General features: G+C 37.7%; 1 protein-coding gene across 1 annotated transcript in view; it reads right to left on the bottom strand.

The window, feature by feature from the left end:
• Nucleotides 1–1596: 1596 nt before the first annotated feature.
• sulf1 (sulfatase 1) overlaps nucleotides 1597–18122 on the bottom strand; it is a 40199-nt gene continuing 23673 nt past the window's right edge. The window contains exons 11-19 of the mRNA XM_073863671.1: nucleotides 14112–14319; nucleotides 12908–13166; nucleotides 12655–12751; nucleotides 12452–12546; nucleotides 10762–10839; nucleotides 8553–8725; nucleotides 8330–8472; nucleotides 8011–8134; nucleotides 1597–3392 (exon numbers count right to left, since the gene is read on the bottom strand). Coding sequence (XP_073719772.1) covers nucleotides 2521–3392; nucleotides 8011–8134; nucleotides 8330–8472; nucleotides 8553–8725; nucleotides 10762–10839; nucleotides 12452–12546; nucleotides 12655–12751; nucleotides 12908–13166; nucleotides 14112–14319 — 2049 coding nt within the window. The 3' untranslated portion in view covers nucleotides 1597–2520. The remainder of the gene's footprint in view (nucleotides 3393–8010; nucleotides 8135–8329; nucleotides 8473–8552; nucleotides 8726–10761; nucleotides 10840–12451; nucleotides 12547–12654; nucleotides 12752–12907; nucleotides 13167–14111; nucleotides 14320–18122) is intronic.

Genomic DNA, 18122 nt, shown 5'->3' with positions numbered 1-18122 from the left:
TACCACTGAAACCGCAATTATAAAAACATATTTAATCATAATATTGTTTTTTGTGTTATTAATATAACGACATATACATTTGTTTATAAAGATCAAGCAATTTTATTTCCTTAGTTTTTTTTATCTAGACATTATAGTATTCATCATTTAAACACACTCTTTTTTCAACAGATAAATAATTACTTTTAGAATACACAATGTATAATGTCAGACATAAACACATTGGAAATAACATTAAGGCATCCTTTGAAAAATTACTCCAACTGGAGATCGAATTAACGCTACACAGTAAAAAGATTCTGTAGAAATTACAGCATTACTGGCAGCTGGTTTCCAGTAACTTACTGTAGATTTAAATTTATGTTAATTACGCTCAACAGTTCGTTCAAAGCCAAATAAAAACTAAACATCAACAAGTATTTATCCTTACAGAACAAAACCACCAAATAACAACCTCATGCAAAGCACTCTGGGAACCAAAAATCCTCATAAACCTTTTTCAGTTTTTTCCTTCAGATTTTGTTTCCCAGAATGCTCCGCATGAGGCTACTTAATAGTTTTATTCTATAAAGACAAAGTCTTGTTAAGGTTTAATGTTCATTTAACGTTGAACAAACTGTTGAGAGTAATTAACATAAATTTAAATCTACAGTAAGTTACTGGAAACCAGCTGCCAGTAATACTGAAATTTCTACAGAATATTTCCACTGTGCCAGTAAATAACAAATTTTAATTTACAGTAAGTTACTGGCAACCAGAATCTTTTTACAGTGTACGATAAAAGGTAGAGTGCTGCCCTCTAGTGACCTTTTGAAGGAACCAAAGATACTTAGACTGAAGAAACTTGGTGCCCTCTCATGTTGCTACTGAAGATGGTCTCTCAGAGAGTTAATAATAATTTCAAATATCTTAAGTTTATTCTACACTCCAAGAAATGCTGGGTTTACATATGGGGTAAATTTTAAAATGAAATATTACAAATTCTAACCACAGCTTTTCCTCACAACAATAAACAACTATCATATCCACCGGTCAGTTAAAGGGGCTCACCATCACAATGTTTATAGTAAGATTTTATATTAAATCATATTCAAGCAATGGCTAGTTTACTTGCATTAAAACAAAACTGGTTCTATCTTTCTGTATTGCAAATATTTTTTAGGGAAAAGTGAAAAGCATATGCAATATGAAGTGAACTGATGATCGTGTTTTAGCACTAGTCTTACTGACCAAGATATTTTTAAAAAGCTTTGCAGATGACTAAAACAGCGTAAAAGCATTTAATACAAAAGCGCAAATTTATGTGTATTTTGAAATCCCATTTAAAAACTTGCACTGTAAAAAAATACTTTGCTGCCTTAAATTTTTTGTTTAAACAACTCAGATTTACAACTTACTATTATTTATCTTGACTAGAGATGAGTTGTTATAACTTATAAAATAAAGTTGAGAAAAGTCAACTTAATTTTATAAGTAGTGATAACGCATCTCTGTTGACATGACTTGTAAATCTCAGTTGATATAACAAAAATTTAAGGCAGCAAAGTATTTTTACAGTGTGTTAATAGTTCAGGCGCACAAGGAATGCAAAACAAATAGTTGGCAGATTTTTATTTCAAAACCGCTTTATGGCTTTCCAGAAGCCAAAATTGTTCCAACACCATTGGTTAAAAATAATGAAATGTTTGTAAAATTGGCAGGTCACATTGTATTTCAACCACTGTACTTCAGAAAAGTCACACAGTGAAAACGGTCAGGCACAAAGTGATGTTGAAACTCTTTTGGATCATATGAACAAATGCCCAACTAAATAAGCTCCTTTATAAATGATATTCTTCTGGGTTAGTATTAGTAAAATGTTAAGGGCAGTCTTTCCATCTTAAGTCTTATGATAAAAGCACTTATGGTGAACACCCTTCTTTCATTTTATGGATCGAATGCTGCTGAACTATCAAACGTGATGCAAGGAAACCAACCACTTTAACCATTAAACCCACAATCCAAAGTGTATAAAAAGTATTGTTCAAGCAGTGTTTATAGCGTAAACGGTGTACCGAACCAAATAAACTGTAAATGAGAACATCAACTGCATAGTCAATAACAAATACAAAATGCAGCCTTTACACCAGAAATTGTGATATTTTAAAATGTCTCCGGTCAAGCCAGGAGCAAGTCCATATGAAATAGTTTATGTAAATGAAACTGCAAGATACACTGAGGTTGAGAAACATGTAAAAGTGCATCAAATACCTTGGGAAACACTCTGCATGTAGTTAATTCAAGACTGAATGCAACGGTCTCACCATTTAAACCAGTTTCTTAATAAAAAAATATATTAAAACCTACTTCAATGGTGTTTTCCCACTTGACCAATTAAAACAAACCCAACAACATTTAAGATGAATCCGATACTTTACCTATAAATTTTTATATATATATATAATTTTTTTTACAAAATACATAACACTGTTTTCTAATAAATGAAACACCTGTATAAAATAAAATAATTCATTAGATGATTTATACAGAAGAGCAGTCCATGATCTGTGGTGTTAGTGTCTCTGAATTATTATTTCGCTTCACAGTGCATGGCAGCAGTCCTTTCTCAAAGGTTGGGCCCAAGGCACTACCCTCCTGAAGGTCCCTGGGCTTATGGGTAAATGGCTCGATGCTTTCATTCAACCCCTTCTGTGGGGTGTCAGGTTGGGGTGGAGCGGTCACCCCAGCTTGCTCGGTGGGTTTGGCCGGCTGTGGGGAGAGAGGAAGGTATACCTGGGCCTGAAAAATGTCCTCTTCCTCCTCCTGCTGCTGGTGATCTTGGAGATCCAGCGATTCTTGAAGGATTTTAGAGCTGCGCAACAGGAAGTCATGGTGGGTCTCCAGCTCAGTGACGCCGTTGCCACTAAATGTCATACCGTCGTTGTCCAACTCATTTTCCAGCTGTTGAACCCAGGTTGCTCCTCTGAGAAGATCTTTGAGTTTGGCTGGGTGCCCCTCAGGAAAATCATTGAGAGACTTTAGACTCTCCTTAAGTGTTTTGGGAGTCACGCTTTGGGGACCTGTAGTGACGGGGCTCGGAGAGACCGCAGAGGGCCATTCCTCTCTGAAAGGGGGTCCAGCGCCGCTGGCCTCTTCCAGGACCCCGGAGCCCAGCTCAGCCAGGGGGTCGAGCTTATTGGTTTGGTTGAGTTTCTTTAAATTTCTCAGCAGTGCAAAAATACTATCTACATCCTTCCAAAAGTTCATCCAGTCATCCAGGTTAGGACTGTAGTTGTGTCTGTATTCATACAGACATTCCTGTACGCTGTACAAATCTTCTAGTCCTTGCCAGTCGACGTCCTCCGTGAAATTGGGCAGCTTAAGCTTTGTGTTCGTCCCAGGCTGGTTGTGTTCTGAAGAAGAGAGAAAGGGGAAAAATGAGTTTGGTATGAAAAAAGCATTTGCTTTGAAAGACATCTACATCATGCATTACACCTGGCTTAAGCTATGAGTGCCCCACATACCATTGCAGCGCTTTTATAAGCCTTAAACCGACAGTAAGCTCTAAATAAGTACCATAGCAGCAAAGTGTGAATGGCAAGAAAAACAAATGCATCCGTGCATCCAAACAATACCCAGATTCAACGCATCACAAATAGGGGGTGCATGAAGAAACTGAAAATCTAATGAGGATTAAAATACATTTCCAACAATGTTTAGAAAGAAACTGAAAGGATGGAAAATCCAGGCAACCTGGAACCAAGAAATGAGCAACCCAAAAACAAGTGGGCAAGAAGTGAAAATCTGCAAAACAAAAGCGTGTTTAAAGGAGGGTGAGAGACAAAAGCGTGGATTAAATGAGTTTTCATGGAGCAGTAGATGATGGCTTGTGCATTCCTGTTGCACTGAACCAGAACTGCCATTCAGCTCAGGTTTAACAGAGATGTGCGCTGTGTGGTGTGGAGAGCTACTTAAGAGTGGAATGAGGACAGAAATGGTTTCATATAGTCTTAAAGACTCACAGGAACGAAAGGCTTGGCCTCCTCAACTTTGACCATTTTCGATGATGCTGTTGCCTGGTAAGCAGGTAAAGCCAAACACAGAGACGTCAACACAAGAGTGCACGTGAAAAAATTCATTATAAAGTCTGATCTTGTGAAACAGTGGGAAATAAGATATTCTGTGGACTGATGTTAATGAGATGCCGTTTAACAATACACATTTGATCTGATGGGGATATAAATAAAAGTGGATCTGGGATTTAAATACTTTTGACTTAACTCCTGGACGCATTTCGATTTGTATTTTTTCCATTATTTTAAATAACTGAGCTAAAAATTACCCACTGTATGAAAACAACAAACAAAGTTAGAGTAAAGATTAGATCATTTTTTTTCCTAAATGAGTCTTTGTGATTTAAAAATGCACTTGAATTCGTGTTAGCCCAACCCAGCATGCAACCACACACTTAGCTCAATGAAACAAGGGCGTATTAGTGGATACAAGCTGCCCATGCAGTTATCTCAAAAGCCACAGTGAGGGATTTAAAAAGTGTGGATACCTGTGTTGATCAAAGCTTCTTCCATCCTTACTCCCTGATCAGAAAAATAAAAGCAGTTCAATGTTATATATGACTATTGTGATAAAACAGAAACAATCACATTGCAGTTCTTCATGCATAACCCATAGCTCCTAAGAAGAACTGTTAGATTGGAGATATGATGATGAATGTGGTGAAAGATTTGAGGAGCTCAGATGCAAAAGCCGCTAAGTGCCGAAATGAAAGAATGATACTAACCGAATGCTCTCGGCACATACTACACATTCATCAAATACCTTCGCTTCAAATCCCGGGATATCGGGAATCCATACTTTAAACTCCACTTCGTGTTTTTGAAAATTTCACTACTTTCGCCTGCTGCACCCCAGCCACGACACAACAAGGTAAATAAAGTTTTTAGGCTACAAAAACAATCGTTTAATTAAAAGGCACCACAATACCAGAAATTAGCATCCACTCCAGTTAAAGGCGGGGGTGCATGATTTTTGAAAAACATTTTGGAAAAGGGAGTCAGGTCGAGTACCAAAAACAGTGTTGGGGAATGTTACTTTTAAAAGTAATGCATTACAAATTGCGTTACTTCGTTACTTTTCATGGAAAGTAATACTTACGTTACTTTTAAATTACTTTCAAGTTACTTTTTCTTACTTGGCTGAGGCTTGATTTCTTTTAGGCCTTGCAGGTATTTTTTATGATCGCAAAAAAATGTTAAGCTCTGGCCTGCCATCTCTGTTTCGTACTCAAATTGTTCCTGCGCAGGCGCACAGTGCGCGCAATTTTATGTTAATATGTTCAGTTTAATTCAGTGCATTATTTTATTTTTAAATTGAATTAATTCAACGCAAAAGTAACTCGCATTGCTTTTTTAAAAAGTAACTCAAATATTAATGTGTACATTTATAAAGTAATGCGTTACTTTACTCGTTACTTCAGAAAAGTAATATTACGTAATGCGCATTGTTACTGAATACAACCCAATTGTGGCAGTCACGTGGATTACAGCGCCCCCTTCTGTAGTTCAGTTTCCTCATTCTTACATTCTGAATATCATTGTTTGCAATTTTTCAAGTTGCATCTTTAGTGTTTTTGCACTTGTTTACTGTGTCTTATCCAAAGATGTGGAGGGTTCTGCACCAAAAATCAAATGCGTCTAAATCAGTTAATGACTAATAACCTTTTCATTGCAATTATTGTGAAATTACTGAACCCAAATATAATGCTACGTTTACACCAGCCACTGTAGAGGCGTCAAGCGCGAGTGATATCAATGTTAAGTCAATGTAAAGATGCGTTTACGTGCGAGTTCAAACGATTTGCGCGAGTAGATTACATACAAAGTCAATGCAAAGACGCAATCAGATGCGTCCTCGCGTGGGGCGATGCGAATGACACAATATGGGCGGCACGTTTGCCGCATAACACGCATTATTCGCCTCAAACGCATCTTCGCCCAAGTTGAAAATATTCAACTCGAGCGAAAAATTCGCATGACACGAAGTTAAAGAGACACAAGGCAGCATTTTTATGTTAATTAATCATCTTCGTAAGTCTGTATATGGTTAAATGACTCATTACATGACGAATGAAGACTCTCTCGCCCGCCCCTACCGTCTGTAGGAAGAATACCCCACTTGCAAGTTCGCTGTATCCGACCCGGTATCCTTCAGTCTCGTAAAGTCTCAGATATAGAAAGCATTTACTCCCAAACACTAGGGGGAGCTAGTAGAGAAATAATACTCAGACTTGCCTTGTGTCCCTTTAAATGAGGCATGAGGCTTTTAGCGCAGCAGACGTGAATCCACCTCATTCGCGCATTTAGTTCGTGCTAATGACGCGAATTGAGCGTTGCTGCAGGAAAGGCACGAGTTGAAAACTTTGGTGGAAAATTGTGCTGCGTTAACCAATCAGGAGCTTGCTCTAGTAGTGGCATGATTACAGGAAGTGAGCGGAGTCGCAGAAGCCCCTCCCATGACGTGAATTTCCGTGTGAATGTCTAGAATGACTAGAATTTCACGTGCGAATGACTAGAATGACTAGAATTTCATGGAAGTGACATGAGTAAACTCAAAAGTGTTTAAGCGTCCAACTACGTGTGAATAGCGTGTTTTTGCTGCCTCTATCATGTTTGATGTGAATCCAGCAGAAGACTCATTTACAAAATGCTCATTTACAAAAAACATGTCAGACACACTTAGAGGGTTTTGCATCTGAACTCCACATTTAGAGATTGAGATGAATGAGTTTCTGAAGGACAGTCCTGGTGGTCCTTTTTCAATTAAGAAAAGATGCATTTGTCAGATGGTAAGGAAGTTAAGGGATGAATGTGATATGATGGCAATTGTTATACGGTCTTGAATGAAATCAGGAATAACACAAGAATGTTACTCATGCATGCACACTAACATGTATAACATGCATATTGTGTTTCACTACTAAGTGCTTAAGATGGATGTGTGTTTGCACAAAAAAACCCTCAAAAACTAAAAACTGTGAGACTCGCCCAAACTATGAATGATTTTCTTGAATTAAATTATACAATAGGTTTAGAGGAAAGTTGACACTATACGTATTTGTTTTACTAAAAGCACCATATCTGTCTATCGGTTTGTGTCCATTGTAGGAAAGAAAAAAGACACCAGGATGAATAAACAATGACACTTTTTTTGAAAAAATTGCATTTTTCCTAAACACAGCCACATACTTGATTTAGTCATTTAACACAGACATGACAGCCTAAATCAAAATATTCAATTGAGACACAGCCGCTGTCACGGCTGGTTCCTACGATTACTCTTCTTGCTATGGTGATGTCATCTGTATGAGTCAATCTCTCCGAAAAGAAAATTGTGTACAGATTTCAGGAGGAATGAAAACCCCAATGTTTTACACTGCCAACATCCAATGTTACAGACAAATCCTCTTCCAGTATTGCGTCTTTGCTCAGAAAAGGCCAAAAACCAAGTTTAGCAACACTCCCATTTAAACCCTCTAATAAATGACACCAAAGAGTAATGTGTCGGTATATCTTTATAATTTGAGTTGTTGAAAAACACCATAGATTTTCACATCATCAAATATAACAGCATACATATTTCTTAATGCAACATTTTCAATGAAGTGCTATGAATACAATACAAAAGTATGAGATGATGTCACTGCTGGAATCAGAGCACAACGCCTTGGTAAGAAAACAGATGAAGACGAAAAGTAATGTAATGATCAGTCCATCATCCACCATTAAAAATCACACCATAAAGCACGACATTATTTACTCCGTTCATGCATCATGCCAAGGTCGGACCATAAAACATGCTAGACAATACGATGCCGATTACATAGCACTTCTCACATTCAAATGCATTTTTGAAGACGCCAAAATTACATCCTCAGTCGAAAAAAATCTAAAAGACGACACACAACTGACGCTAGCACGTTTCATTTCCCGTTTCACACAGAAAGAAGAACGTTACCTGTATCTTGACTCTTAGGTTTGGGGTTACACTGCTTGTGACCCTGACAGCTTCTCATTTCCATTAGCTGTTGATGCAGTTGACTCAGGACATCTCTCTCCACAGTATATACAGCGTTTGTTAACTGCAAAAACATACGATGCACTTATGAGTCGAGTAAAAAGAGCATAAATAACCTTGATGACAGGTGAACTTTCTATGCCCTTTTTATTAAGAGAAAAAGACACACGACTCGATCATTTCTCACAGCTTCTAACCTCTGACTCCCCGATCATGTTTAACAAAGTAGCAGCCAACTAAAAACATACGGCATCCTCACCTGGTAAGGATCACTGTTAAGGTCGAAGTACTCCAGGAATCCAGTGGCAAATTCACAGAAGAGCGTGTTGTGAGTGTCATTGATAGTTCGCAGACACCAGTAAGTGTTGTTGTTGGAGCTTGTGCAGGCACAGAAGCCGCCCACTGTGAAGAACAATAAATTGTCGCTTTATATCTAGATGGACAGGTTAATGTGACTCATTTATCATTGACCATTTCCTTACAGTTCCAGAAGGGGGCGGTCTGCCAGTGGTCATTATTATGCGTGAAGCAGGTGAGGCCAGGAAGACTGCAGTCATCGCCTTTCTTCTGCCTCTTCCTCACCTTCCTCTCTTTCTTCCGACGGCGGATCTCATTGTAGAGCTGAGCCTTGTTGTCGACTTCCTGCATGGCCTCTCTGTGGCATAAATGAGAGAAACATTAGATCCAGGGTGAAAGAAAACTCAATCCCAGGTGGATTACACAATGAGATGGGGGAAGCAGACCGGCCAATCTACACACGGATGGGGTCAAAAGTCATGAGAAGATGGAAATGATCCCTTTAAGTCCCCCTGAGGTGAAAATCAAGCTTTTATTCTTGTTTATATGACTATGTGGTGTTTTTAATTCGCAAACCATGCGCAAATTCATCATTCACCACCACTGCCGTCTATTTTTTAAAGAGATACTCAAAACCAGAGTTTAAAAATGCTTTGGTTACCTACATAGTTATGCATTGTGAAACCGGACTTAGCAGCTGTGTTTCTGAAACTACGTACATAGCTCAGATGCATTGCAAAACCCTCTAAGTGCGTCTGAAATGTTTTCTTGTAAATTCGCTTTTTTTTCTCAGACCCTTTCTGAATGGCTCACGGTCAGAATTAAGCGGATTCCAAGAGAAAGTATTTGATGAACGTATATGTGCAGAGAGCATGCAGTCAATATCAATCTCATTTTTGATTGAGGAGGCGTTTAGTGGCTTTTGCATATGAGCTTCTCATATACATCTATAGAGACAGAGCGCAACGCATCATAACCTGAAAATTACGCCCACCGGGGGAAACAATCCATCCGTCTCCATTGACCCTGCACTGCGAGAGGCCGCCTCCTTGTCATTTCTGGCTTATCACACAGCAGCTTTTAGGCATTATTCTGTTTTTGTTATAAGATGTACAGCTAACAAGCCAAAAAACCCAAAAATAAGGTTTTTATAAGCTGTCGACCCCAAAAAACAAGCCTTCAAAGACAGAAAAGTGGAAAACAGGCAACGTTTCATAGTACTAATACCATTAGACCTGCGCCCACCAGAGGGAAATGTAGTTTGCGATCCACTTTTTTCTCCTTAAAGGCTGGGTTTTACGGCTCGACAGCTTATAAAAACTTATTTTTTTGTCTTGTTAGCTGTACATCTTGTCACACAGCAACTTTTAGGCATTATTCTGTTTTTGTTATAAGCCAGAAATGACAAGGAGGCGGCCTCTCGCAATACAAAGTCAATGGAGACAGTTGAATTGTTTTCCCCCTGGTGGGTGTGGTTTCCAAATTAGCATAACTGCGCTCTGTCTCTATGGTCAAAGCTGGTGTTATTGAGTAGAGGTGGGGACTAATTTGCATATTCATGACTGCGTAAATAAATGAGGAAAAGGTGTATAGATACATACAAGCTATTTTAAAGCATGAAAACATTATTATCACTGAAAAACTTGTATATGTGCTATTATACGTTTTAAAGGGATAGTTCACCCAAAAATGAATTTTTTTTTAAAGATGCTGCAATTGTAAATGGTCTATGTATTGAGACAAATCCACACACTAACACATGCATGTACAACAGGACCCAATGTGATCCTGGACCACAAAACCAGTCTTAAGTCGAACGTGTGTATTTTTTTTAGCAGTAGCCAACAATACATATGGGCCAAAGTTATTATTAATTAATGCCAAAAAATCATTAGAATATTATGTAAAGATCATGTTCCAAAACATATTACAAAACTATATTTGTTAGTAGATGCAGTTGCTAATGACTTAATTTGGACAACTTCAAAAGCCATTTTCTCAATTTAGATTTGTTTTGCACCCTCAGATTCCAGATTCTCAAATAGTTGTATCTCGGCCAAGTATTGTCCTATCCTAACAAACCATACGTCAATCGAAAGCTTATTTATTTCAACTTTGAGATGCTGTATACATCTCAATTAAATAAAATTACACATATGACTGGTTTTGTGGTCCTGGGAATCATGTTTTCCACAGTCCCCAACATTTCTCCAACGAACTCCCAAACTCACTACATTACACACCATACGTCATCCTTAAACAAAATGGTCACTGATAAATGTACAGTATGTTAGAGAGACCAAACGCATATACAGAAAGATGTTAAATCCAGCGAGAAGACACTACTGAGGAGACACAGACAAGATTCAGGACACACATACACGAATCACTCACTTAAAGGGATGGAGGTGGTCATTCTTATTCTTCAATCGCTCGGGATTGTTTTTCTGCTCTCTCACTTTGCTATAATAGCTGGTTATAATAAGAAGACAACAGCACTAAATTTAACGAAGATAACAAAATTTAGCTGAAATATATTCATGTAGGCCTTTAACAAACTCATGAATTTGACATCATTTCAGATTAAAAACAAATCAATGGAGCGTTCAATCCGGCTTCTACCATGGCCTGGAAAGGCAAAAATAAATTACAATGGTAAATTACTTATTTACAATATTAAAAACAAATTTACACGTTTTTTTTTTTAAACAAATTTACAAGTTTTTTAACAAATGTACAAGTTTAACAAATTTACAATGAGTGAATAAATTTAATTTTTTTTAAACAAATTTACAAGTGTTTAAACAAATTTACAATGAGCGAACAAAAGTACAAGTTTATTAACAAATTTACAATGAGCGAACACAATTACAAGTTTTAACACAAATGTACAAGTGTTTAAACAAATTTACAATGAGCGAACAAAATTACAAGTTTTAAAACAAATTTACGTTACAGCACCATGTAAATAAACTCGTCACGCTTCCCCGTTTCAGTCTATGTAACCCCAGAAGCGAACGAACAATGCAGTCCTGATTAAAAAGTTTGAAGCACCCTCTTGTGTCTGTAATCTAATGAGAAAGTCAGTGAATTATTTTGATTACTGCCACCCAAAACGTGTGCAACTTGGAAAGCTAGCGTTAGCTTACTAAAACTATTTCACTTACCTGAAAATAAGGTCCAATATCCCTTTAAGTCACTTCGGAAGCGATGAAAGGTTATACATTATCACTTTCTTTCCGTTAATAGGATGTACAGCCTAATACACAACATAGCATTCACAACTCTCATATGATTCACGGCGATACTTCCGGGTTTCTTCCCACCGGAGGCTCGGATGCGTGACATCAGCGTATTGTATACCCTTTCCGTAATAAATGTAAATTTGTTAAAAAACTTGTAAATTTGCTCACTCATTGTAAATTTGTTCACTCATTGTAAATTTGTTAAAAAACTCGGATATTTGTTCACTCATTGTAAATTTGCCAAACTTGCAAATCTGTTAAAAAAAACTTGGAAAATTTGTTCACTCATTGTAAATTTGGTAAAAAATTGTAAAATTGTTAAAAAAATTGGAAATTTGTTTTTAATCTTGTAAATAAGTAATTTACCATTGTCATCTACTTTTGCACCTCGAGGCCACCGTAGGCTTCACCGTTCAGATGTTGACTATTCTAGCAGTACCATCCTACATATGACTATAGTATGCATAAATAGCTAATTTTAACCATAAATGCACCCCAAAGTTTTTAACGGGTCACTTTTTAGATCCTACCGTATATAATTTCCTGTATATTGCTAAAAAAAGTTTTAGGATTTCAAACTGTATTTAGACTTGCAGACCAATGTGTCATCTTCAAAACAACTAAATATGAAAGTTTCAGTTCTACCATGACTTGTGCTAGAGAAGCTTAAAAATGATTTAAAAGTACCCTTAAATATATTTCTAACATCTTTTCCAAGACTAAAAGAAAACAAGATGGTCATGGAATGTGTCTGATCTATCATGTTCCTCAAAGCAATTCAATTCCCATTACACAGGGGATCGATTAACATCATCTATAATTTTAGGACCGTCACTGACCTCTTCTTTCCACAGTCGCACTCATCTGGTTTCCTCCTCTTCAGATGACCTCTGACCTCCCGCAGTTTCTTCATTTTATCCTGAAGAAGTTCAATCTGGGCGACAAGCATATCAAACATCGTTTCATTTTGTTTGTATAACAGTCTGTGAATGACAGTCGAACAGGCTTTCAAACAAACACCAGACATTGTTATAGTCTTTACCTCCTGGTCCACAAAGTTCTTGTGATCTTTCCAAGCTCTGGAGGATTGGTAAATCTCTCTTTCACAGCGTACAGTGTCGTTCGTTAATATGAAACACCTGTTAGCATAGAAAAACGGGAATAACACATTTTGACAAGACCACGAAAATGGGAAAACTCAGCTTATGGAACATCTTACTCAATCTTTCTTCTCTGATGAAGTCATACATTTATCAAACATTTCTGTATGGCTTTAGGGAAGCTAAAGATCTTACTTATGTGTGACTTTAAGAGAACTGGGGTATCCCACGGCGTTCGTGTCATCTGACTGCATCTCCTCCGAGCCATCATCAGACTCCAGCCCAAAGTCTGAATCCAAGTCACCCTCTGGCTCGAAGTGCCGTTTGCTGATTGGTCGAGGCTCAAGTGGGGTTTTATCATCAGCTTGCAGGTCCACATCATAGATCTCGCCCTCAAACTCCACCGACAGAGACCTGGCAGGTCGTGTGTGCACAAAGCGAGGTCTATAGCGTGAAGAAGGGCATCAGCACAAGCCAGTATGAATACACATTACTGCTGCAAATTTTATTACATGTCCCTGTCTCTTTAATGTGAGAAATGATATTTTATTGAATGGATTTAAAAGATTTACTGGAAAGAGTATTCATCTAATCCTTACAGTAAAATACACTGGTACACCAGTAGGTGGAGTCCAGTATTCAATTTTGTATCCTGTTCATATTAAGCAATGGCATATTGACATTTTTTAAATAACAAAATTAACATTTGATTTCTACCTTTAATTTACTATGTTACGTAATCATAGTATAAAATGCACCCAAATAAAACAAAATTACTTGCGTGAAAGTTTTACTTTCTACTGACATTTTTTGACTGTTAAGCACCTCATTTCAGAGACCTATTTCACACCCCATATTGTACCCAATTTATAGCAAGTGGCCCCATTTATGGCACCGCCTTAAACCTGTTAACTGGCGCTGTCCCGTGAGCAAGTTTACTTCAATATTTTTCATGTAAGTGTTAATTTATCACGACAAACTATATATTGTTGGAACGGTCTAGGAATATAGTTTTCATATTTCAAAACCTTCTAGCAGTAATAATAATGCAGTAACTGTAATTTAATAATTTGAGACAAGAGTATGCAGCAAACCAACACAAACCTCAGTCTTTTGATAATTTTAATGTATTAAAAATAGCACTATTGCATTTTTTATTTATTACAAATAAATGTAAACTAAACTAAAATATTTTTCACCTCCAAACACTTCTGTAAAAACATTAAAGTGTCTTCATTAAAACAAGAAAAAAAATGAGTTATATTCATTTGAAGGTGTACATCACCTTTTCACCACCCCCAACTCAAAAAGGGCTGCGCCAGTTAAAGGGTTAAACAGCCGATAGACTCACTGCACATTACCTGAATGTGGTGGCCGTGTATATAAGTGTACTTACGTGGACCACTGCTCTGGCCGAACTGTCTGTGTGCCCGTCGCTCCGCCTTGGCCGTTTTGTAAGGTCGGTCTCCACAGCGGCAGTCTCTCTCCCTGCTGTCATAGCGTCGTGGGCGAATACTTCTCGCCCTCTTTTTGGACCCCTCCTTTAGAGACCCCTTACACTTCTGCAAGCGCCACTTCCCACTGACTTCCTCAACGCAGTGCCATTTCTATAAAAAGTAAAGAGTCAAATAAACTAGTGTGAAGTCAGGCTTGTAATGAGGAATTCAGCATGAGAGACATTTTTTGTCTGGTGAACCATTTAGCGTGCCACCTCATTTGCATAACCGGGGCTGTCTTTATGAATGAAATTAATCCTCTTGTCTGTGAATGGTGGAAATGAAAGGCCCGGCGGTCAAACATTTGAATCCGTAGAGTAATTCCATTAATTCATAATCAACGGGAGAATAGGCCCACCACCTCACAAATTTTTTCCATAAAGCAGCAATATACTGTAAACCTAATATTAAAGGATTAGTCCATTTAAAAAAAAAAATCTAGATAATGTACTCACCACCATGTCATCCAAAATGTTGATGTCTTTCTTTGTTTAGTTGAGAAGAAATTATGTTTTTTGAGGAAAACATTCCAGGATTCTCATTTTAATGGACTTTACTGGACCCCAACACTTAACCGTTTTAATGCAGTTTAAAATTGCAGCTTCAAAGGACTCTAAATGATCTCAAACGAAGCATAAGGGTCTTATCTAGTGAAACGATTGTCATTTTTGGCAAGAAAAATAAATGCACTTTTAAACCACAACTTCTCATCTATCTCCGGTCCTGTGACACGCCAACGCGACCTCACGTAATTGCACAATGACGTGGAAAGGTCACGCGTTACATTTATGAAACGCACATTTGCAGACCATTTTAAACAATAAACTGACACAAAGACATTAATTAGTATCATTCGACATACAACGTCGGAACGGTCCTCATTCTCCACACTTGTAAACACTGGATGTAGTTTCGCATATGTCAATCCGTGACCTCTTGACGTGATGACGTATTACATTGTCGCGCTGGCGCGTCACAGGACCAGAGAAAGGCGAGAAGTTGTGGTTTAAAAGTGCATATTTTTATTTTTATTGCCAACAATTAAGACCGTTTACAGTCCTTTGAAACTGCAGTTTTGAACTGCATTGGGGCTGTTGGGTGTTGGGGTCCATTGGAGTCCATTGGGATGAGGAAAATCCTGGAATGTTTTCCGCAAAAAACTATTTCTTCTCGACTGAACAGGGACAGACATCGGCATTTTGGATGACATGGTGGCAAGAAAATTATCTGGATTTTTTTAAGAAATTTGACTATCCCTTTAAATACCAAAAAATGGCTACAGCCTTGCTTCGTGTCCCTGTGAAGCTCACAGAGTTCACGTATCTGCAAGCTGGCAGATATCTGTCTGCAGGCTTGCAAGAAAAATGGACAGCAGACAAATGCTTGTTTGCAAGGTAATAAACCAAAAAAGGAGCCAGCCAAAGCTAGCATGAGCATTTCTACTCGTGTAGTTCATCCAGACAGACATACAGCAGGGCATACGCACACAAACATAGATTGAGCTTGCCTGACTCTCACATCCACACACACACACACACACACAGACGGGCTCCAAAAAGCCACTAGTCAAACAGACATAAGCAAACAGAGCTACAGCCAACTATGCAAAGCCTCGCTACTTTACTACTTGAATGACAGAGACACAACTCAAACTCAGGCAGAAACAGAAACGTACACAGGCATAAACTTTCAATCACACATACTGGCCTTGTTGACCTTACTGCAAGCTGTGGAGGACAGCAGTTTAAGTATTGCACTAAAAACATCATTGCACAACTTTGTGCATTATCAGACGAAAGCAGAAGCTTAGAAAGATGCACTGATACGCATCACATGCCGAGACTTGACCTGGAAGTGACAGACCTGTGTTTAACACCTAAAGCATGACAATTTTTTCACATCTTGTATGCATTCAGGGGTTGGTTAGAAAGAGATAAGTGAATTTGTTAACAAGATGAAAATATACAGAGCTATGCAAGCATTTAAGGGAATAACGCCATCTGACTGTAATAGTTTTGAATAAATCTCAAATCAAAGTCTTGCGGTAAAATCTCAACTTTAATTTGCGAAACTGAATTTGCAACCCATTTTACTTCAAGCGATACTTCAGCCAAATATCAACATTTTTCCATGATTTACTCACTCTTAAGGTATCCGAGATACACATGTCCATCATTTTTCAGACAAACAGATTTGGAATTTCCTTTGGTAATGTCTTTGCTTTTCCAAGCTTATAACAGTGGAAAACAGGGATCAGGGAACAACCACCGACTCTAAAAGCATAAAAAAAGTGCATCCATCCCTCACAAAGGCAATCCACACAGCTCCAAGGAGTAAATAAGGTCCTCTGTGGGTTATCGGTACAATTTTGTAAGAAACTTTACTGGTAGCTATTTATTTTTATAATGACACCATCTTGGACTCACATGAGTCACCGCGTAACGTACCAATGGCAACTAAAGCTCACTACGCTAAAACTCTCACGTCTAAGTCCAAGATGGTGCTGTTACTGGAAGCTAGGTATTATATCGTTTATAAAGTTTGAAATATGGATATTTTTCTTACAAAATCGCATCGCTCACCCGCAGAAGACCCCATTAAGGAGCCGTGTGGATTACCTTTGTGAAGGCCGAATGCACTTTTTTGGGGGTTTCAAGTCAGAAGTTGTTCCCTGATCTCAGTTTTCTCTCATTATAAAGCTTGGAATAGCAAAGACATAATTAAAGGGGCCATGGCATGAAAATCTGACTTTTTCCATGTGTAAGTGCTATGATTGGGTCCCCAGTGCTTCTATCAACCTAAATTTTTTTTTGAAAAAGATCAACCCAGTAACTTAGTTTTGGTAAACCATTCTCTACAAGCACATGAAATAATAGGTCGTTGAAATTTGGCTCTCTTTATGATGTCATAAGGAGCTCTTATTATAATACCACCCCTTAATCTGCACTATCCAACCATAGCACTGCCATTTAGTGCAGAGAATAGCACAATTGAGTTTTAATTGCAACAAACCACCATCATTGTGATCAGTGTTTGAATTTCATCAGCTCATTACACACCCGAAATGGCGCATTTTTGCGCACACCTACAAAGTGGCAATTAACATACTATAATAAATTATTTATATGGTATTTTGAGCTAAAACTTCACATATGTGCTCTGGGGACACCAAAGATTTATTTGACATCTTAAAGTCTTGTGGCATGGCCCCTTTAATACTAAAATAACTCAATGTGTTCGTCTGAAAGATGGACATGTGTGTTTCAGATTGCTTGAGGGTAAATCATGGGGTAAATTTAAAATTTGCCTGGAGTATCCCTTTAATACGGTGCAATAATGGTTATGCACCTTATTTCTGAATACATGCTATTCGATGAGGAAAAAAACATAGGACCGTATATAAATGTATCAATTGAAATTGACTGGGTTTTGCAAAGTGGACACACAGAATGAAACCAGGCAAAATAAAACGCAAGACATAAAAGCCTTTTAAACTGCAAAAATTAGGTAATGATATTAACTGAATGCTCTTGGCATTATACACTCATTACAGAATTTTTCTTCAATTTCACCTAATCAAGTCATTCAGAAATACCGGTTTGTTGGCAGAATCCTTTTAAGAGTCTGATAAAATTTGCCAATTTACAAGAAATCTTGCAAGATGCACTTCATCTTTTAAGAGTATGTTCCTATATTTCAATAAAAAAATTTTTTTTACTTAAAATAACATGCACCATAAGATCGAGAATGTATGTATTAAAGTAAACACGGTCAATTTTGTCTTCATGTTGACTTCAATGATGTATAAAGACTTCATTCACTGGATGCATTCATAAAATATGGAAGGGGTCTTTCTCGAACACTTCACCTTTGTTCTGGCAGGTGACTGGACTAAGATGAAAAGACGAAAACCT

The sequence above is a fragment of the Misgurnus anguillicaudatus genome, chromosome 25 (genome assembly GCF_027580225.2).
Source record: "Misgurnus anguillicaudatus chromosome 25, ASM2758022v2, whole genome shotgun sequence".
Lineage (NCBI taxonomy): Eukaryota > Metazoa > Chordata > Actinopteri > Cypriniformes > Cobitidae > Misgurnus > Misgurnus anguillicaudatus.
Note: the sequence above shows the minus strand (reverse complement) of the source record. Positions and strands in the feature narration are given on the sequence as shown.